Consider the following 21877-nt stretch of genomic DNA (forward strand, 5'->3'; position numbering starts at 1 on the left):
CAAAGTCCATATAGTAATTTATAGTACCACATGTGCAGAGGTCTCTGAGCCCTCATTTGATAGTATAATGTCTTTTATTACTTGTATCATATAACGTATCTAGCCTATTGATTTGTAATGAAGCTTTTTCTATTCTTGTCATGGAAAATTGTATTTCAGTTTCATATATATTAAATATACATGTAAACTTAAGAGAATCCGTCCTATAATAAAGCTAGTCGCCAGTAAATATGTTCCTGAGCTGTCCTCTTCTGTCTGGTTATTAAAAATTCTATACGGGTTGAACTTTTTTATATCTTTGTTTCGGGGAAAGCTGAATGACTTGGAATACGGCCACAATTGAAACTTGCATTGGGGTCTTCAGATGTTCCCAAATATAAATTTAACATGCTGTTATATAGGACCAGGTAATGTTCCACTAGACATTGAAGGGTATTGGAAGATCAGTGGAAACCCATGCAGTTGACATCTAGGTGGTTATCCAGTTATCCCAGGAATTCACAGTAACAACTTTAAAAAATATTGATGTAATAAAACCAGCAGTAAATGTGAACTCACTGAGATGCCAACAGATTTGGCTTTGACTCTGTTCCCCAGTTTAGCCCTAAGTGGACAGCACGTTGGCTCAGTGGTTAGCATAGTTTCCTTACAGTGCTGGAGACTTGAGTTGCAATCGGACCAAGGACAACATTTGCTTTGAGTTTGTATAAAGTATATTCTGAGCACCAATGGGAACAGGTATTGCTGTAACTTATGACAATCTCTCTATAGCACTGTGTAATATACACAGTCCAGTCATATTAATGTGACCACCGCCTACTTTTGACGTCAACGTTAAATAACCAATCGCAGAAAGCACGTGTCATCAGCCATCTGGGTGCACTCAACATTGTGGAAAGCACGATGGATTAACACAGGTACACATCTATCCTTGCGGACCATGTTCACCCCTACATGCGAACTGTTTTCCTCAGGATGATGGCATGTACCAGCAGGACAATGCGCCGTGTCATAAAGCTCACAGTGTACATGTGTTGTTCGAGGAGCACCAGGATGAGTTTACCGTACTCCCTTGACCAGCAAATTCCCCGGACTTGAACCCAATCGAGACTCTGTGGGACCACCTTGATGGGGTTGTTTGCACCATAGATGCTTAACCGCGTAACTTAGTGCAGCTGGACACGGCACTGGAGTCGGCATGGCTCAACATCCCAGTGAACATCATCACAACATCCCTTTTCTTCCTGCATGTCTCGCAGCGGTCCGCTCTGCCAAAGGTGATTATTCTGGATTTTGACAGGTGGTCACATTAATGTGACTGGACTGTGTATTTGCACAGTATACAGGTAGTCCTTGACTTAGGACATTGATCCGTTCTTACGCGGCGTCGTAAACCGAATTTCGACGTAAGTCAGATACATATCTTACGACGCGTAGGTACGGATCAACGTGATTTAGTGTGCAGCGGCTCGAAACCGAGGAAGACTGTACCATATACAGTACAGTACAGTCTTCCTCGGTTCCGAGTCGCTGCACACTAAATCACGTACTGTGCAGGGGGAGCTGGCAGCTTGTGTTTACGCGGGAGCTGACTTTTTCTCATAGGAATGCATTGGCCAGTGTACAGCATTCGGCCAATCAACGCTGGCCAGGAGGCGGAGTCTAATATCAGACCACAATGGAGACTGCTGTGGTCCAATCTTAGACTCCGCCTCCTCACAGACAAGCCTCCGATAGAACTAGCATTTATTGGCCGAGTGCTGTACACTGGCCAATCAATGCTGGTCAATTCATTCCTATCAGAAAAAGTCTGCTCCCTCGTAACAGCAAGCTGCCAGCTCTCTTGACTAGCAAGGATGAACCTGCTGCAAAACCAGCATTGATTTGCCGCAGGCTTGTCCTTACTAGTCGGGAGAGCTGACAGCTTTCTGTTACGAGGGAGCTTTACTTTTTAGCTCATCTCTAGTCGTAACCACGAAACGTCGTAACCCCTGACCGTTGTAACCCGAGGACTACCTAAAATAGGGGCTGGTAAGTTTTTTCACCCTTAACTCCCTCAATGGATCCTCATGTCATTACACCCCTGAAATAATCCCCATTAGCCACGAATGGCACATAGGTGGACTGTAAGCATTGAGGTGGTGGTGGGGGGACTAGGGCAATGGACCGGAGTCATAATTGAACAGGGCTAAGGTTGAGGGCATTCCAGGTTCAACTGTAAACAATACGCCAGCATGCAAGAAAATACTATACAAGCTGGGTCAATGCCAAATAGAACAAAACCAAAACACCTTTGCAGACTGCAGGAACCCAAAGGACCTTATTGTCCAAGCATTGAGTGGAGGGAAGGACATTTAAGAAACTTGGTGCTGGCAGACAAAGGCTAAAGTCTGCAATAAGTTTGCACTAGTCTTTTAAGAGGCCAGAAGATGGCAAGATAATGAAGAAGGACCATTGGTGGGGAGCAAGGTGCCCACCACTGCAATAGCTGAACCAGCAAATCATTGCATTTGACAAAAGAGGACAGCACAAGTTCTAGAGACTTTTCGGCAAAGGCAACAATCTGGTCCACGTGGTCTTGGACATGAATGTGTTGTAGTTTATGATCTGTGAATTGGCAGGGTGATGTAGATGGATGTCCTCCTCCATCAGGCTGTCCACTAACGGCATCGCTGCTGTCTCTGGTATTGTAGGTAAGGTTTATGAATGAGGGGAAATGGTCATTCCTCTGCCTAAATATTACAAAGTAGAAAGTCCGAGATGATTGATGCTACACAGACTTATTGATTTAAGGCCGAGCAGGAACTCTGTTATCTAATACGTTGTATAAACAGCACACCCTTGCTGCGTGTAATTAATATTTTATACTATAAGTAGCTGGAGGGGAATGCTTTAGTGTGTGCTGAAGTATTACTTACCCTATCATGAGATAAGAGCCTTCGTCTTAGTCATGTGACACCAGAGGCGCATACCGGGAAATGCCAGATGTGAAATCCTTCCTGCGTCTGCCCGGTTCGTCAGCACTTCTGCAAGTCTTTGTTGCTTTTACCTACCTGGTTAATGAACGTTTCCCGTAAAATTAAAGTTCCTTCAGTTAGTCATCTGCTAGAGATGAGCGAACACTATTCGAAACAGCCGTTTCGAATCGCACACTCCCATAGAAATGAATGGACGTAGCTGGCACGTGGGGGGTTAAGCGGTCGGCCGCCGGCAAAGTGTGCGTGCCGACTGCTTCCATTCATTTCTATGGGAGCGTGCTATTCGAAACGGATGTTTTGAATACTGTTCGCTCATCTGTAGGACTCATCTCCTAGTAATATTTACTTCTGAAGATGCTGGGAGCCTCATATAGAAAAATGCCACTTAAAATGAAAACTTGCAGAAAAAAAGTTGCGTTATCTTCTGCAGTGTTGGGTTTTGTTTTGTTTTGTTTTTTTTGGGGGGGGGGGGAGGTTTGCTGCATTTACCTCTTTCCGTTTTTTCTTCCCCTATTAACTCTATAGGGAAAACACTCCAAACACAATTACTATGCTTCATTTAAGAAAAAAACCCAAAAATTATTTTATACGAGGTTAACCAAAATCTCATTCACATTGCTGTTACTATAAACTGCACCATTTTTTCTGCTGCATTTTCTCAGCAGCCAAAAACTCTGCGTTTCCACTACTTGGGGCCTTTTTCCTAAGGCCCCTTGCAGATGACCGTGGTGTGGGTCAGTGTGCTATCGGTGTATTTCATGGACCCATTCTTTTCTATGGGCCTGTACACACGACCATGATTTCGGTCCGGGCCGCATCAGATAGGACAGGTCCTATTCCTTTCCTATTTTGCGGCCCATGCTTCTGTGGTTCCTGTTCATTTAATGAAAGGAGCCATGGAAACGCTGTCCATGCTTTTAATTCACGGCAAGCCGATTGCAGCATGGTCTTCTGCAACCAGCCTACGACTACTTAAATGGGCTGTATGCCATTGGAACAGCTTGACTTCTTTGTTCCAGGAATAGGACTTTCTCGCCCCGTAGGATTACTATTGCCACTTGTTCCTTGTGTTTGTGCACGGTTGGATTTAACTGGGATATTTGCATCCTATGAAAAACGAATTCTATTCCAGCAAAATTGTTACACAAAGTACTGTATAATAATAATAATTTTTAAAAAATTTTTTATACGTGATTGCACCTTGTTCAGATGACCAAATATTGTGAGTTTGCTGGCCGTCATGCAGGCCAAGGCTGAAGGACTAGACTCGTAATGCAACTGGACCCATTGATATTGGTGACGCCATGCACACTTCATTTTTCTTTTTTTTGCACTGACATAAGAGCATTTCTTATTTGGATCCATCAATATGTGGTCCTCAGACTTCACACTAAAAAAGACACAAACTGGCCTTATCCTTAATCCTTATCCGGCTCTGTTCACATCCATTGCAGATTCCATCACATTTGGTAAAATGTTGCACACTATAATGGAATCCGTTTGACCTTATTATAAGTCAGTGAAATCCATCAAGAGCTGTGGGTGTCCATCGATCCAAAACAGCGCGCCTTCCTTTCTTTTGGTCCAGTAACAGAACAAACAAAATTTGTAACCGAAATGTGAACCCTCCCTAATTGACTGGTTGACTGTTCCCCATCAATATCAGAAAGGCACGCCCATTTAGAGACTTGGCTCACTTGTGTTCATATCATTAGGACCCTCTAACATCATGGATTTGCAGTGTATTCTTTAGGAAATTACGGGCATTTTAACGTATTTTTTTTGGTAATTTTTTTTTTCTTTTACAAAATTTTGCCACTGTATTTCCTGGATGTAAGTATTGATGCTTTTTTGCTGTGTTTGCCCTTTACCTCGGATGGTTTGTAGTGTGCGCGGTGCATTAACACAAGAGAAGTTAGCAAATGGTCTCTGTGAAATCCTTGTCCCAAGCTGATAGATGGATGGGAAGCGAGCGCACAACCTCTGGGAACCATCATTAATTCTAATCAAAGGTGAAGCAGAAAGAGCAGTGGGAAGGCAGTGTCAGCAGCCCAGCAGGTGTTAGGACAGGACCACACAGCCTTCCCTCTTACATATCCAGGTCATTAGTTAAGGATGGATGGAGACATGAAGCAAGGCCGTAATGGGGCTCTACAAAATGCTAGATCGTACTCCAGGGTTTCAGAAGTCAAGGGCAATATGTAATGACATACTGGGGTAGGGGGCTCTTCTGATCATGCTATGGCGCCCAGTAAGGGAAAGATAACACTGCACGCTGTATGATTAACCTTGTCATAGACAAACACTGGAGGAACTGCTATGTAGCAAGTGGGTGGTTTACTACATAATACATGTGGATAAAATTAGGAATGCAGCTCTTCTCTTTAGGGGGGACACCATTGGATTGACCTAAAAAAAAAATAACACATTTAGATATAGCTATTTTGGATTGTTTGAGTCAAGAATTTGTACTAAGATTATTCCTTGAGTTGTCCACTTTTTTTAAATACCTTTAGGCACCCTTTTTTTGGGATGTTCACACAATTTTTTCTGGTAGATCTGCCTAAGGCTGGTGTTACACGGCCATAATGTAAGTCCGCAATTGAGGGTTTTCAATTGCGGACACATTATATTCAATGCAGCCTCTTACACCATCGTCTATTTTATCCGTGGTGTGGCTGGGTCGCAATCGTGGTCCACAATTTATACATGTCCGTAATGACCGTTAATTGCGGCACTGCTCGGACTAGCCCATAGAACTTTATGGGCGAGTGCGGCAGGATACGAACGTCTGCGGAGTCTATGTTGCCGATCAGCAACTAGTGTTACTGATCGGCAACTTGCGGACCGTACATTCAATACGGTCGTGTAATACCAGCCTAAGGCTGCCACGGAAAAGCAGCTTTTTTTGTTGCAGGTTTTGCTGTGGTTTTTTGAGCCAAAGCCAAGAATGGCTACAAAAAGCAATGGGAAATAGCAAGGAAGCTCTTATACGTCTGCCTTCTACTCAATCCACTCCTGGTTTTGGCTCTCAAAAAAGCAGCAAGATCTGCAACAAAAAAAGCTGCCTATTCACAACATGGGGTCTCAGCCTAAAAATGCTTTCTTACTATCAGTTAATAAGCCTGGCAAATCCCTTTAAGTCCCCTGTCACCTTTAAGTCCCCTTTATCTCCCCTTTATCTCCCCTGTGTATGTCTGAGTTTCATCCCACACTCCAAAAATGTGTTAGCTTGCTATGAAATAGGCCCAAATGTATGTGAAGGAAAACCATAATTTGGGGGGGGGGTATTTTTTTTTTTTACGTTGTGTATTTCATTTGCATCTTTTACACTTTCTCCTGCGTAAACTCTCACTGTGCCATATTTTATCATATTAATGACCTTATGGTAACGTAGTAATACCATAGGATGAATAAAATATTTTGGAAGTGTTTTTTTCCCTGTAACTTACAGGTCTTTGCCTTCTTTGTAGATGAAGACCAGCTGCGTCTGAAGGGCTATGATAAAACTCCCGACTTCATTCTGGAGGTGCCAGTAGGTGAGTCTGACATAGTATAGCCCTGTTCACATCTGGGACCTCCCCCAAATGGAAACCTAATCCGAATAAAAAAAACGGTTACCTTAACGGTTATTGCACACAGAGTTTTTTTGCCACTGATTTTGATGCTGAATCCGCCTCAAAATCAGACTCCAAAAAAAATGTCTCCTAATAGAATTCTATTGGGAGGCTAATTTTGAGGCAGATTCAATGTCAAAATCAGCGCCAAAAAACTCTGTATGCACTGAGACTAAGAAACCCATGGACGCCATAGACTATGAAGGGGTCTGTGTGGTTACTTCACGAAAAATGCAGAGAGAAAAGTGCTGCTTGCAGGACTTCTCTCCGGATATTTCGTGCAGATAGGAGAATGGAATGGCCCGAACACAGATGTGAATCGGGCCTACTAGTGCGGTGCACTGTTCTGACTAGATCAGCCATCTTGCAAATGTTTTTGTTGTGCAGAGGATGCAAGCATCTTGTGGCTTAGGCTGAAAATGACAAAACTTTAAGGTTTTCCAGGGTTTAAATAGTGATGACCTTTGCTTAGATCAACAATATCTGATCATTGGGGGTCAACACCTAGGACCTGCACCAATGTGATATTGACGACCTGCACTAAGGATAGGTCATCAATATCTTCGTCTTGGAAATTCCCTTTAATAACTTATACTAATCTGGGTCCGTACCCTGTGAAGTTCTCAGGTCATCTCCTTTTCAGACATGGAGGACACAATCCTTTACCAGAGACTTCTAGGGCTATGTTTACACTATGAAATGTCACAAAGATTTTGGCACGAAAGCTTCACGTGATACTCTCCCTTGGCTTATTAAATGGCTTTCCACAACCCCATGCGTAAATTTCATCTACAAAAATAAGAGGCATGTCACTTATTTCTTGATGACTTGTTGCAGAGCGCCTCCTATACTTACTATAACATTACTAGACTGTTATACTATCACTGTGTTACCACTATGATGGAAGATAGTGAAATGTTTTGGCAGTATTTTTTTAGACCAATAGAGTCTGACTTTGTAGCATCCATTCCCTTCTATAATATACCTGCTTTAGTATAGGTATAAGGTAGTCGTTGCCCTTGAAATACTAATCTGCATTAAGTTTAGCCATTGTAACCTGCTTCTTTATTAAAGTTGTTCTAATGTTTTATTGTTTGTTTCTCAGCTGTGGAAGGACATGTTATCCATTGGATTGAAAGCAAAGCGTCATTTGGAGATGAGCTGAGTCATCGTGCTTATCTACAGGACCAGTTCTGGAGCTACTGGAACAGGTGAGCCGTCCTGCACAGGTCTATATGACCTTTATCGTTCCTGGTATCACAATGTCCATACACCTTACAGTAGCTTACAGTATGTAGCTGTTGGCCAAATGCTTATTCGCCAACAGCCATTACTTGCAACCCATCGATATACATCCACGCTTGGCTGTTGGGGACGTCCAGGACACTCTCACAAGTATCATGTATTTCCAGACTGGCCATATGTTTATATGACACGTTGCCCTACGTGATATGTAGTAAAATAGGTGAACATAGGGAGGATGTATAGAAACGTCTTGAGTTAAACATCTGGGTGTAGCATGTCACTTCTGACAGATCTAATGAGGGTATGAAATACTGATAGGTTCTAAAATTATCCATCACACCACGTCATAGTAGCTCACTTTATCACATGGAAAATCTGAGTGTTGTTTTCTACATCATGTATGATGTAAGCCAGCAGCCAGTCAGTCTTAGCTTGTGTTCTGAAGTAAGGTACCTTCATATGCACTTACATAGACGATTATATATATAATATATAATTTCATTCTTTGACTTAAAGGGGTTGCATCCTGAACACAAGCCTAGGTCCATGTTGTCTTATCAAGATATAGAGATGTCATAGAGGCAAGCCCCTCCACTTGAGAAACTTCCTCTATCAGCCAAGACAGAGAGCCACTCTTTCAGACAGCCATTCATCTGAGTCACTGCCATGTACTATTACATATATCTGACTGTGGCTACTACAGGTAATATTCCTGCCTGGACCCTAGTAATAACCTGACGTTACATTTTGAAAGGGGTTGTCTTTATTCTTTGCATCCTTTAATAGGTGCCGGAGTTTTTTTCTGTCGCCCCCAACATACTTGAGCAATCAGTGCAGTTAGTTTTAGTGCCTTATTGGCTATTTTGGTTCTGTAGTGTCAGGTGGGCAGTGTCAGACAGAAGTGAGTAGGGGGGCTGTGAGTCAGAACTTCAATCAGAGATGAACAGTGTCAGAACTTAGAATCACAACCTTGTCTGCTCTTGCCTAGCACAACCCTCCTGACAGTGCAGAGCCTAAATTGTATGCCAGGCACCAAAACTTAAAGGCATATATTACTTGGGAATGATTGAGGCTAGAGAAAAAAAAATTCCAATTGTGCCAGAATCCGTGGAGTAACATCTATTATATGATGCAAAGACCTGAATTTGGTTAAGGTGGTGAAAGGGCGTCTTTAAGATAACCATGTCGCCCTTACAACATTAGGGTGTTGTTCATAATCTTATTGCATCCCTCTAAAAAAATATATGTCACTGATATGTCACTATCTGGCCTTGTTCTAGTCTTGCTTTTCTTAATTATCTGAAAGACTACTTTCCATATTGTTTTAAGACTTTTACAATATATCTGCAGATTCTGCATAAATCTATTTTATTATTATTATTATTATTATTATTATTATTATTATTATTATTATTATTATATTTGTAAGAAATCTCTTCATTCCTTAAGAATGTTTTTGAAATCAAGTTGCCATCTTGACATGAGTCCCCAGTCCGCCAGGACTTCTGCCAACACTGTAACTGTTTTGCTATTAAGAAGCCGATGCTGTTATCGCTCCCTGGTAATGTCTCGGCTCCTCACCATAAGGAACACTTCATTTGCAGTAATTAAGAGCACTCAAGCATTTTCATTGCCCTGCTGATGAGAGACTGGGCACTGGAGTATCATGAAGGCCGCGCTGTGGCCTCTCCAGGCAAGCACAGGCACTTGAAGTGCGGCTGACCCATGTGTCTGCCTCCATCATTTACCCATTTGTTTTCTTTCTCCAACTACTTATTTTTACAGCTTAACATCTCTCAGGTTTACAAAATTGGAAGTTTTCTACATCCACAAAGTATGAACTACGCAAAACCGAATTGTAGTGTTTGTGGTGGATTGTATTTTTATAGTACGTGTTAATGAAGTCTTATTATTAAGATACCTGTATACTATATACTTGTAATAGTAGCTTGGTAATATCCGAATGCTCCAGTGATGTATAGGGTACATAGTGCAAGCAAAAAGGGCACATATACAGTCTTGTGCAAAAGCTTTAGACGGGCGTGGAAAAGAAGCTGCAAAGTAAAAATGCTTTCAGAAATAGAAGTGTTAATTGTGTTTTGTTAATTGACACAATTAAACTAAGTGAACGAAGAAAAGAGAAATCTTAGGGTAAGTTCACACAGAGTTTTTTGGTCAGGTCACGTGAGACATTTCCTGAGGCGTTTTTTGTCATTTGAAGCGTTTCCTGAAGAGTTTTTCGAGGAGTTTCCTGATCCGTTGTCTCTTGGGATGTGGTCATGAATTATATTTTAAAAAAACGCCTGGCGTTTCCTGATCAGGTTTTTTCCAAAAACACTTCAGGTTCCGCTTCAGGTTTTTGACCAAAAAAAAGCGAGCAGGAAAAACCGGCTAACATTGACTTGCATTGAAAACGCTCACGGCTTCAAAAAGAATGGACATCTCGCTTCTTTTTTGCCGCTAGCGGAAAAAAACGCAGGCGGAAAAGACTCAGAAGCGTTTTGTATACTTTGAATGGTGAGGCGTTTTTGGTTCAGGGTTTGGAGGCGGATTTCTGCCAAAACCCTGACCAAAAAACTCAGTGTGGACTTAGCCTCAATCACATCAATATTTGTCCTGGAAGTGATGATATGGCTCCCTCAGAGTCCTGATCTCGGCGTCATCCAGTCTGTCTAGGATTACATGAAGAGACAGAAGGATTGGGGTAAGCCTACATCCACAGAAGATCTGGGCTTAGTTCTACAAGATGGCGGGAACAACCTCCCTGCCGAGTTCCTTTCAAAACTGTGTGATGAGAAGAAGGTATGGAGGGTAAAGGTCACCCCCAATATTCATACTGCTTCTCTGCTTCTTCTGATTGGTTATGTATAAACCGAAGTTTATCACATGGTCTCCAGGAAGTCATTAAGTGAAAAAGAATGGATTCCACAGGTCAACAAAAAAAAAAAAAAATTTACTGGTGTCCAAAATATTTTAATGAATTTGGGGTATTTTTGGGGTGCTGATTCTGAATATGCTATCAGTTTTGCCAGATTGGCTCAAGTTTTTGAGATTTTTGGTATCTTATTTATAGCACTTGTTGGTAAATGCGACGCATCATCTCATTAATTTCTTTGGATTAGTACTTGAACTGAGCAGTTCTCAATATAGTTTTTTGTTAATTAGTGTTCTAAAAGTTTGTTCATAGCTTGATTTTTGCACTAACTTTATGTTGTTGTCTGTTTTCCAATGAAAATCATGAACTCATGAAGAAGAAGTTGTCTTAACGATCCAGACTCATTCTGTTACATTTGTGGTGAATATACACTGCAAAAACATAGAAGAAACATAACAGACTTCATAAAAAAAAGTGTATTTCGCCTATTTTGAGGTTATGCTTGGGGACCAAGTAAAGTCTTGGGCACCACACATAGTGTGCAAAGCATGTATCGAATTATTACGAAAATGGAGCAAAGGACAAAGAAAAAGCTTCAAATTCGGTGTTCCAATGGTGTGGAGAGAGCAAAAAAATCATCATGATGACTGTTATTTCTGTGCAGTGCAAGTGCAAGGATTCAATAAGCATAAGAAACGAAAATGGGAGTATCCTAACATGGAATCTCAAATCTCAAAAACTTGAGCCAATCTGGCAAAACTGATGACATATTCAGAATCAGCACCCCAAAGTTACCCTAAATTCATTGAAATATCTTTGGCCCCAAAAATGCTGTTGACCTGTGTTATACATATCGGGGACACCACCAGGGAGTAAAAGATCGACATTGGGAAATGGATATCTTATCTGTTACCAAGTCATGGGTCAGCTCTATTGGCAAGGAATCATTACAGCTAGAATTACTTTCACCTATGCTTCTCAGGGTTATTATATGGATGGATTGATCCATGACTACATGCTCATATAGTATTCTATTCTGGTCATTTTACGTGGAGTCTGTCATTTGAAAATCACGTTTTTAAGTAATGCCACGATGGAATAGCCTTTAGCCAGCATAATTCCCCTGCTCACCGCCCCTTGTTGCATCCTGTTCATTCTCCCCTACATCTTCTCCTTCTCTCAGTCCCTCAGTCACAATAGCGTGATCCTATCCGAGAAGGGCTCAAGGACCTGTGATGACGTCATCAAGGGTCCTTTAGTGTAGTCTCAACATAAATTTGTTTATCGCGGTTGTGCAGTCATGTCATTTATCGGGATAATAAGTAGCCTATGTTTTAATCGAGGTATCTATGTATGTGCCAAATTTCAGGCAAATCCGTTCAGCCATTTTTGTGCGATTGAGGAACAAACATCCAAACACACAAACTTTCACATTTTTAATGTTAGTAGGATTCCATAGTGGCATTACTTTAAAAACGTGATTTTCATATGAAGAATTGCCTCTAACTATTTTTTCTAATGGAATATATTGCCGTATTTTTCGGACTATGAGACGCACTTTTTCCCCAAAAAATCTGGGGGGAAAATGAGGGTGCGTCTTATAGTCCGAATGTGGAGATCGCCATATTCCTGCCGCTGCTGGCTTCCTGCAGCGACAGGAGCGTGGCAATGCTGCAGGCCCCGGCACCTGTGCCGGCGTCTAAAACCCCTTTCCCGGCATCCACTGTTCTATTGCCAGGATGCCGGGTCTGTCAGAATAATGGCAGCCGCTCTGCTGCAGAGCGGCCGCCATAGCAACCGGGTCTCCGCTATACGTGGAGGCCGAAAGCTAATGCCCGCAATTATGGATGCCGGATGCATTCTAATGCATTCTAATTGCGGGCATTAAAATTTAACCCCCCTTCCCCCCAAAGTGTAGAATACACCCCCATACCTTTTCCTGTGTCCGAAAATGCCCGCTCTACTGATATTTTTCAAACCGCCCTGTTTTTTATTTCACTGTTTTGCCTCTGATTTAAATATAAGGTGATCTAAGCAATAGACATTCTCCAAAATGGTATAACTAAAAAGTACATCTGGCCCTGCAAAAAAAAAAAAAACGCTCTATAGATCTCCGTGCAGCTGCAGGGTCACCTGTCAATGTGGCCTTGCAGCTGTTGCAAAACTACAACTCCCATATATTAAATATTTTACCATTTTTTTGCTTTAAAAAATTTTTCCCCTATTTTCCTCCTCTTAAACCTAAGTGTGTCTTATAGTCCGAAAAATACGGTAAGTTATATTTTTATTCATACAGTTCATCAATTTTTAAATTTTTTTTGTATTTTTATAGCCCTTATCTTAATCTGATCCTAGATTTCAGTCTTTCATGTTAGTCCGTGACTTCTGATGGACACTCTGACCAATATCATAGAAAGTCATTTAATTTATTATTAGAGATGAGCGAACAGTGTTCTATCGAACACATGTTCGATCGGATATCAGGCTGTTCGATGTGTTCGATTCGAATCAAACATCACGTGGCAAACTCCAAAATTTTTTTTATTCCCCTCCCACCTTCCCTGGCGCTTTTTTTGCACCAATAACAGTGCAGGGGAGGTGGGACAGGAACTACGACACCGGAGGCATCGAAAAAAATCGGAAAAAGTCATTGGCTGCCGAAATCAGGTGACCTCCATTTTAGACGAATAGTGGATTTCAAATCCGGGTCATATGAGAATGTGAACTTTGTGACTAAGAGACAGGGATAGCTGTACAGGCAGGGATAGCTAGGGATAACCTTTATTTAGGTAGGAATGTTATTAAAAATAACTTTTTGGGGCTCTATCAGGTGTGTAATTGTGATTTTTGTGACATAAACTTTTTCCCAGATGTAGCAGAGCCAAGGGTGCACTAGAACCCTTACTCCGGTGGTGTAGTTGAGCTAAGCACACACATTCAGCTCTACTTCATCGGGCTAATAGAATGCATTGGCCAATCAGCGCTGGCCAATGCATTCTATTAGCGTGAGCTGAGTTTGCACAGGGGTTCCAGTGCACCCTCGACTCTGCTACATCTGATGTAGCAGAGCCGAGTGTGCATAAGGGTTCTAGTGCACCCTCGGCTCTGCTATATCTGATGTAGCAGAACCGAGTGTGCACACTCGGCTCTGCTATATCAGATGGGCTGACCGGCATACGGTGTAGTTGAGCAGAACTGGCTCAGCACTGCTAAGTCTCTGCATACCCATAGGAATGCATTGGCCAGCCTTCGGCCAATCAGCGCTGGCTCTGCCGGAGGAGGCGGTCTAAGGTCGGACCTGAATGGAGACTGGTGTGGAGCGATCTTAGACTCCTCCTCCTCCAGCAGAGCCAGCGCTGTTTGGTCGAATTCCGTACTCTGGCCAATCAGCGCTGTCCAATGCATTCCTATGGGGAAAAGTTAGCTTGCGAAAATTGCAAGCTGACAGGGATTTCCATGAAATAAAGTGACTTATGCCACCAGACATGCTTCCCCTGCTGTCCCAGTGTCATTCCAGGGTGTTGGTATCATTTCCTGGGGTGTCATAGTGGACTTGGTGACCCTCCAGACACGGATTTGGGTTTCCCCCTTAACGAGTATATGTTCCCTATAGACTATAATGGGGTTCGAAACCCGTTCGAACACTCGAACAGTGAGCGGCTGTTCGAATCGAATTTCGAACCTCGAACATTTTAGTGTTCGCTCATCTCTATTTATTATGTTTTCAGGTTTGGAGCAAAATGTGATGTCTCAGGAGATGTGTTGCACCTATTGGGATGACCGGTAGAAACAATGGAGCAGATTTATCATGTCTTGTACACCAGTTTTCTGGTATAAAGGCATAAAAAGTTGTAATTTATTTGTGCAAGTCAGCATTCTGTACAAAAAAAAAAAAAAAAATTGCAATTTTTTTACAATTTTGCACAGCCCTTCCCTATCATTGTGTGGCGAGGGGCAGAGCATGGATCAAATTTATCATCATTTATGCCAGATATGTGATGTCTGAAATCTATGGGGACTGAGTTTTATGCTGTGCTGTGTGCGCAAGATGGTACACAAGCCTTATCACTTAGCTTTTTTGGTCCGGGAAAGTGAGTGCAGTTTATCTGTAGTAACATTTTATTATTCATTTATGAGTTGTGCCCCTTTTTATAAAAAATTGTTATGTCAGGTTATGTTCACACAGTTTTTTCGAGTGGATTTTGTGGTGGAATCCGCCTCAAAATCCAGCTCCAAAAACGGTTCCCATTGACGTCAATGGGAGCCACTCGCTTTTTTTTCCTGCTAGCTAGTAGTGGGAAAAAAGGAGCCAGTTGCCCTATCTTGGATGGATTCCACGGCTGACTCAGCCACGGCGCGAGGCTCCCTCCCGATTTGCTTAAAAAGTGGTTACCTGTGGAAAGCCGCGGACCCCATAGACTATAATAGGGTCTGCCGTGTTTCCATCTGAAAAAATGCAGGGGAAAAAAACCCTGCTTACAGGACTTACAATTTCTCAAGTGGATTTGGGGATGGAATCCCTGAACCAAGACTAGGTGCAGGTGTGAATCCGGCCTCAGCTGCAACTTGGTACATGGGAATAATAATAATCATAATTATTCTTATTAATAAAGAAAAAAGTCAACTTTGGAATAACATCCATGAAGTTAATTTTAATTTTGCACACGATTTATGAAGCAATTGACCCTTTTTCATAAAATAAGTGAACAGAAGGGTGAGGTGTAAAAAGTGCATATGCAAAAAGAAAAAAGGTACCCCCATTGTCTATTTGCAATGTAGCGCATGAGTGAAGAGTCATGAGGGCGGTGCAACAGTTCTGAAGAGTCCCTTAGTCCATCCTTCAAAACCTCTCCATTGACTTCCTTCTGCCGCTTCCAAGTGTCACCGATGCAGGGTTGCTTTGTATTACCTGGCCATGCGCAGTTCAGTCCAGTGTAATTTCATTGATTCAGTTATTAACCTAAGATCGGAAACCCCCTTTAACATGCATGTTCTACTGAACACAAGTCTCGGGCGTCATGTTTGTGAATATGACGCACATCTGGTAACGTTTGCATATCACAGTGTAACCTTTCTTAGGCTTTATTTTCTTTGCATCGCCCATATATTGTTTGCTGATTTTATCAGAAAACTCATAACATTGCTGATAATGGCAAATTTCGGCAGTAAAGAAAACATACGACATAAATGCTATTAGATCTCTGCATAGTATCGGAGGTAAACAGCACGTAGTGACACACATGGGTCGGCGACAAGGGATGTGGTTCCTGGTAAAGTGCACAGAACTGTCTTTATTCAGTTTTTCACCTAAAAATGCTTTTGCGAGGTTAGCTATCCAGGAATCTGTCAGGTATAGAGCAGGAAGAGCCGGTCATGCACAGGCAGTTTCCACTTCTCCACAGGCAGCCAAGGCTAGGCCACCAAAGGTCAGCCTTCATGTCACAGTACGTCAGCTGGTTGACATGTTGTGATGCCAGCCTGCCACGCTCTGCAGTTCTGACCCTGACTGCACTGGAGGATTGTGTACGCAGCCTGTCTGCAGCCCTGGCACAATGAATATTCATCGGGAAGAACAGACCTTTGTTAATGAACTTGTGACTACAGAAAGGGGTGACTCAATATAGCAAGGAATGGAGAGGTGCCTCAAGAATTCAGCTACGGGGGTCTTGCATTTCTTGAAATGGATAGTTTGGATGACTTTGGTAACTACTAAAAATTGGGAAACTTTGAACTTCTGAAAGCACTGACTTGTGTTTCTGTCTCCACAGTGTGTGTACTGTATGTTTCAGAGTATAGGTATCTTTTGCTAATATGTATTCACCTTTAAAGGGGTCTTCTGGGACTTCTATATTGATGACCTATCCTTGAAGGGGTCCAGGACCCCTGCCAGTCAGCTGTTTGAAGAGGTTGTGGTTCTCACAGGCACTGTGCTGGTAACGTCGCCATCATTAATCATATTGCTATAGCAGCAGTTCAGTCCCATTCAACTAAATGGGGCTCAACTGCAGTACCAAACACAGCCCCTATTATATGTGCAGCGCTGTGCTTTGTATTTGGTGAATAGGCAGCTGTTCTGCGGGGCCACACCCCAACCAATCACATATTGATTTATCAGAAACGGTTTGGGAAAAAAAAAATTTTTTCCAAGTATGTGGGTTTGCTAGAGGACGCTTTCTAAAAGATGCAAACGGAGTTGGTGGAGGCAGTGAAAGGTCTTCTCTAAGATGTTGTGTGTGTATTAGAGGAGTATTGCCTTTTCTATTATGTGTGTGCTGCATTTTGTAACTGTTTTCCCCTCTGCAGTCTCTGCCTCTAATTCCCAGTTGCCCCTGAGCTTGGAGGGGGGCAACTCTTGTAACTCTTGTTGGTGAAGACACATTGACGCTTAGGTTGAGTTCACATCTGTGTTATCAGTTCTTTTTCTGTTACACCATAGAAGTAGAAAACAAAAATGATTAAGTGTTTGATCTGTTACATGACCAACACTCAGTGGCAACTGAGAAATCCAACTGAGGGCGAGTTCACATCTGTTTAGCCAATACCGCCGGTTTCCATCTTCAGCCCCAGTGAAACTGGACAGGAGACGGAAACCCGGCAGTCAGCTTTCAAACCCATTCACTTCAATGGGTTTGCAAAGGTGACCTCCTGTGTGCGCCTTCTGCCTGTCTGCGGGAAACTGGGTTTTTTTTAACTGGACACAAAGTCCTGCGTGTCTGACTCTGTGTCCGGCTAAAAAAAAAAACAGTTTTCCCGTGGACAGGCAGAAGACACACATGGGCGGTCACCTTTAATTGAAGTGAATGGGTTTGAAAGCTGACTGCCGGGTTTCCGTCTCCTGTCCAGTTTCACAGGGCAGAAGATGTAAACCAGCCTGATTGGCTAAACCGGAGACCGGGTGCAGATGTGAACCCGCCCTAATTTTAAAGGGGTTGTCTGGCATTACCTGGAAATCCCTTCACTAATCTAAACGCCGTCCTACTTTCTAAATTACATAATTAGGGGGCGTTCACACTTGCCCCCATGTCTGCCCACCGGGTCTCCATCCTTTTTCCTGGGAAAACTGGATAAGGAGGTGTTTGCTGGTGGTCAGTTATAAAACCCATTAATTGGAATGGGTTTTTATAGCAAACCGCCGGTGTCTGTGTGAAGCCTCTCTGCGGGAAACCTTTTTTTTTTTTTTGCATGGACACAATGTCGGACATGCGGGACTTTGTGTCCGTGCAAAAATAAATAAATAAGGCCCCTTAATCAAAAATGTATAGTTACCCATATCCCTGGGGTGGTCATGTGACCGCCCTAGGGACATTTTCTGATTTATCAGGTGACTATCCTTTTCCCCATTTCTGGTAACAGATCATCACCATGGTTTCGTTTGTTTTGCTGGAAAATAAAACCATGCTGCATGTTGTGCCATTTTTTTTTCTGGCAAAAATGAAGGAATTTGATGAAAAACTAAAATGGCGACATATCTGATCTGTCATATGACACACTCCAACAGCGCCCAACATACCTAGTTGAGTTAAATTGGGTTCCTTCAAATTTCTTAACGGTGTCTTACATTTTATTGTAAAAACATTGCTGCATGCTCCACTATTTTTATCTTTACAAAGTATGGAGGAATCTGAAAAGGAGGCTTAGATGGAAATGTGAACTTCTTACGCTAGGTTTACACCTGCGATCTGGTTTCCATTCTTCCGAAAAATGGAGACCTAATCCACTTAAAAATAGACCATGTACTATAATGGGGGCCCGCGTTTTTAAAAGCAAAATGGGGTACGGAATCCCCCAACAGAAAGCGAGCACTGGTGTGAATCCAGCCTTTGAAGTAGCATTTTTCTGTCCAGTAATATATGCTGTACAAACATATACACATATATATTTGTATACATATTTATTAGGGCGGGGTTCACATTTGTGCCCCGGTCTCCGCTTTCAGGTTTCCGCCTTCTGCCCAAGAAACTAGACAGGAGACAGAAACGGGCAGTCACTTTTCAAACCCATTCATTTGCCGGGTTTCCGTCTCCTATTGGCAGAAGACGGAAACCTGAAAGCGGATACCAGGGCGCAGATGTGAATCTACCCTTACTTACGCGGTTATTTATTCTATGTGAATAGATACTTGAGCTTCCACAATTTAAGTCTCCCTATATGTGTCTTCATGTGAGTATGGCCTAGTCCTCAATGCTTACAGTCTGTATGTAATTTTAACAGAAGTCCTAGGAAGGGGATATTCCAATGTCTGTTAGAGCAGTATCTCCAGGCTGGGAACCAGACCTCCTATAAATATGGCTACATCTAACATCTCCTACAGCTGGGTCAATCCGCTTGCTTTTTGCTGTTAACTTATACACAACTGGAATTTTTTTTTATTGTGTCATAAACATAAAAATAAAAAGGCTGAAATGCCCTGCGCTCCTCTGAATTCTTGCATTCTGTGCACATTGTCAGATATTGCCGGGATTTGCTCATTATCTCTATTTTGTCTTGGAGTTCCTTTTTTATCCCGTACATCAGCCTGAAAAATACTCCTGGAAAGTTTCATTCAGGATTGAAGAGATTATTATAATAAGGATGAAATATGTTATTTTTTGTAAGGTATTTGGTAGCACAAAGAGGTTAATTTACCTTCTCTGTGTTTCTCTCATTGACTGGCTCAGTATATGAGAAGCCGTCAGATTCTATCTAGTCTCCAGCCTTGGCCGTCTAAAGATGTAGGCCAGTTGACAATGCAAATGCTGTTTTTTTTTATCCCTTCTCCGTTTAATGTCCCCTTACCCAACCCTCAATCCTCCCCCCATCTCACTCTTTCAAATATTGTTATATCACCCAAGAGCACCGCGCCATTCCGACAGCGCTTTCAGCACCTATCTGCTTTACCGCAAGGCTTCTACTCCACATCCAGCGTCGCCCCCACCAAACTCGAATTCGACAAGCATCTCGCCTCACAAACGATAAGAGCTGACAGAGCAGATCTTGAAATTTCCTTCTTTTTTCCCCCCTTCCTTATTTTGCCAAAGGCCCTGGTCAGATGTTCTCCTCCACGTCAGGAGAATGTCAGCATCCACAAGCCCTACCTTTCAGAACTCCTTGTAATTTCTTAATTGGCATTTACAAGTGACATTTCCAATGTGTGCTCTAGAACTGACCGGACGAGCTACTAAAGAAACATTTCTTACTCATCCGAGATCTCTTTTGATCCGTTCCTTTAAAAATGGATGTTTTGTTAAGATGTACTTTTATATTCTATATGGTATAGATTATATATTAAAATATTAAGTTACGTTGAATGCTAAATGCTGATTTGACCAAGAAATTTTCAGGGACTGTATGTAGATTGATAATGTGTGTTGTATTGTATATGAGAAATGTGCATAAATATGTTGCCCTATATAGTCATGAGATTTTGGATCTTGATTGATAGATCATACCGTAAGGTTTAATAAGTCATGGTCATGCACTTAAGATTACTGTTAGTTGATCCCATCCATTATGTAATGTGTTTGGGAATGTTCCAATGGCAGATGTTAGAGGGGAAAAGAAGGATCAGGCTATTGGATGTCAAGAAGACCAGTCCTTGTGTTCTCAATGGAGATATTCTCCTCTTCCTATTCTTTACATTTTAGGGTGCAAAAGTTGTATGTTTCTTATATACTTGACATAAGATTGAGGGCATAGCTACAGGGGGTGACGAGGTAGTAGTTGCATCAGGGTCCATGTTTGAGCATCAAGGGTCCCTGTGCGAAAAAAGAAGACACCAGTATATTAAATCTCACATAGTAGGTTGGAGGCCCTGTTCCAGATTTTCTTTGAGGTCCAGGAGCTAACTGCTATTATTCTTTATAATATACGGCACTTTTAGACTTGCCATTTGGTTCACTTGGCTACAATAGTGATAGATAGATAGATAGATAGATAGATAGATAGATAGATAGATAGACATATACAATCTGGTCTGCCAGCAACTTGTATGGATGGAAAATTTCCTTTTATTGGAAAATCAGCACACCACTAGGGTTGAGGGATCGGGATCGAAAAAGATCGGATTCCAATCGGCGATTGAGTAAATTTCACGTTAGCGATTGGAATTCCGACCCAATCTTTTCCAGCGGGATCGAGATTGGAGGTTATCTCAAGATCGGCTCAACCCTAGAAGTGACTTTTTCCATAGAGAAGCATTGACTAGGGTTGAGGATCGGGATAGGAAAAGATCGGATTCCGATAGGCGATTGAGCAAATTTCACGATCAGGATTGAGATCGGCTGGAAAATGATCGGAAATCGGATTTTAAAATCGATCTTGAAATCTCAAGATCGGCTCAACCCTACACACCATGTATTGGTCCTCATAAGAACCTTTTCTCAAGTGGTTTCACAAAGGGTTTACTGGTTTTCTTTGAAGAGATCCGGTTGATGTTCTTATAAACTAGTTATAGGCAATAGTTTTTAGGAAATAAGTAAGTAAGCTCTCTTCAAGAAGGAAGAAAATATAATGTAATGACATCAGAGAGTACTCCAAAATGAGGAGACCCCCATCTACAGACAGCTTCATGAGGAAGGGACAAGACCTGTCCCGAAACGCGTAGCCGTCTGTATATATCTCATTATGGTTGCCAGGTAGCTTTCTCTTTTAACGTATATGAATAAAAGTTGAAGTTTTAACGCAACGTCGGGAAGGTGCTGGATTTTTTCTATTTTTGGATATTTTGAGTTGTTGCCCAGTACAGAGCAGAGTACTGGTTGGTCTTGTTGGGATGCCTTTGATGCAGCTCAGGCCTCTTTGTTGTTGAAGATAGAAAAAGATTAAGTTTCTAGTCTTAGAAGTATAGCCATTGCTTATGCACATGTTAATCAGACTTACCCACTAAAGTACCAGAAGATCCCTTGTTGAACTTATAATGGATCTTTTATACAAGGTGCAAAAACTTGCTCACACCATTTGGAGCTTTTTTTTAGAGCCACTTACTAGAGAGTTCATTTACTAGTTATGCCTTGCTATGTCCTGTGGCGCAGTTTTATAACATCATCATTTCGGATAATACTATATGTTAAGATTGAGAGAGTATTCAGAATAATATCCTCCTTTGGACCCATGAAGCCTAAGGGTAAATTCATACAGTGTAAAATGAAGAGGTGGTCTACCCACAACAGGATGCTGATGCAGGG

At 42.0% G+C, this 21877-nt stretch overlaps 1 protein-coding gene across 1 annotated transcript in view; it reads left to right on the top strand.

Annotated features, from left to right (window-relative positions):
• Positions 1-21877, top strand: part of CDIN1 (CDAN1 interacting nuclease 1) — a 264885-nt gene that overhangs the window by 142568 nt on the left and 100440 nt on the right. The window contains exons 10-11 of the mRNA XM_075282935.1: positions 6452-6517; positions 7701-7806. Coding sequence (XP_075139036.1) covers positions 6452-6517; positions 7701-7806 — 172 coding nt within the window. The remainder of the gene's footprint in view (positions 1-6451; positions 6518-7700; positions 7807-21877) is intronic.

Source organism: Leptodactylus fuscus, chromosome 7 (genome assembly GCF_031893055.1).
Source record: "Leptodactylus fuscus isolate aLepFus1 chromosome 7, aLepFus1.hap2, whole genome shotgun sequence".
Lineage (NCBI taxonomy): Eukaryota > Metazoa > Chordata > Amphibia > Anura > Leptodactylidae > Leptodactylus > Leptodactylus fuscus.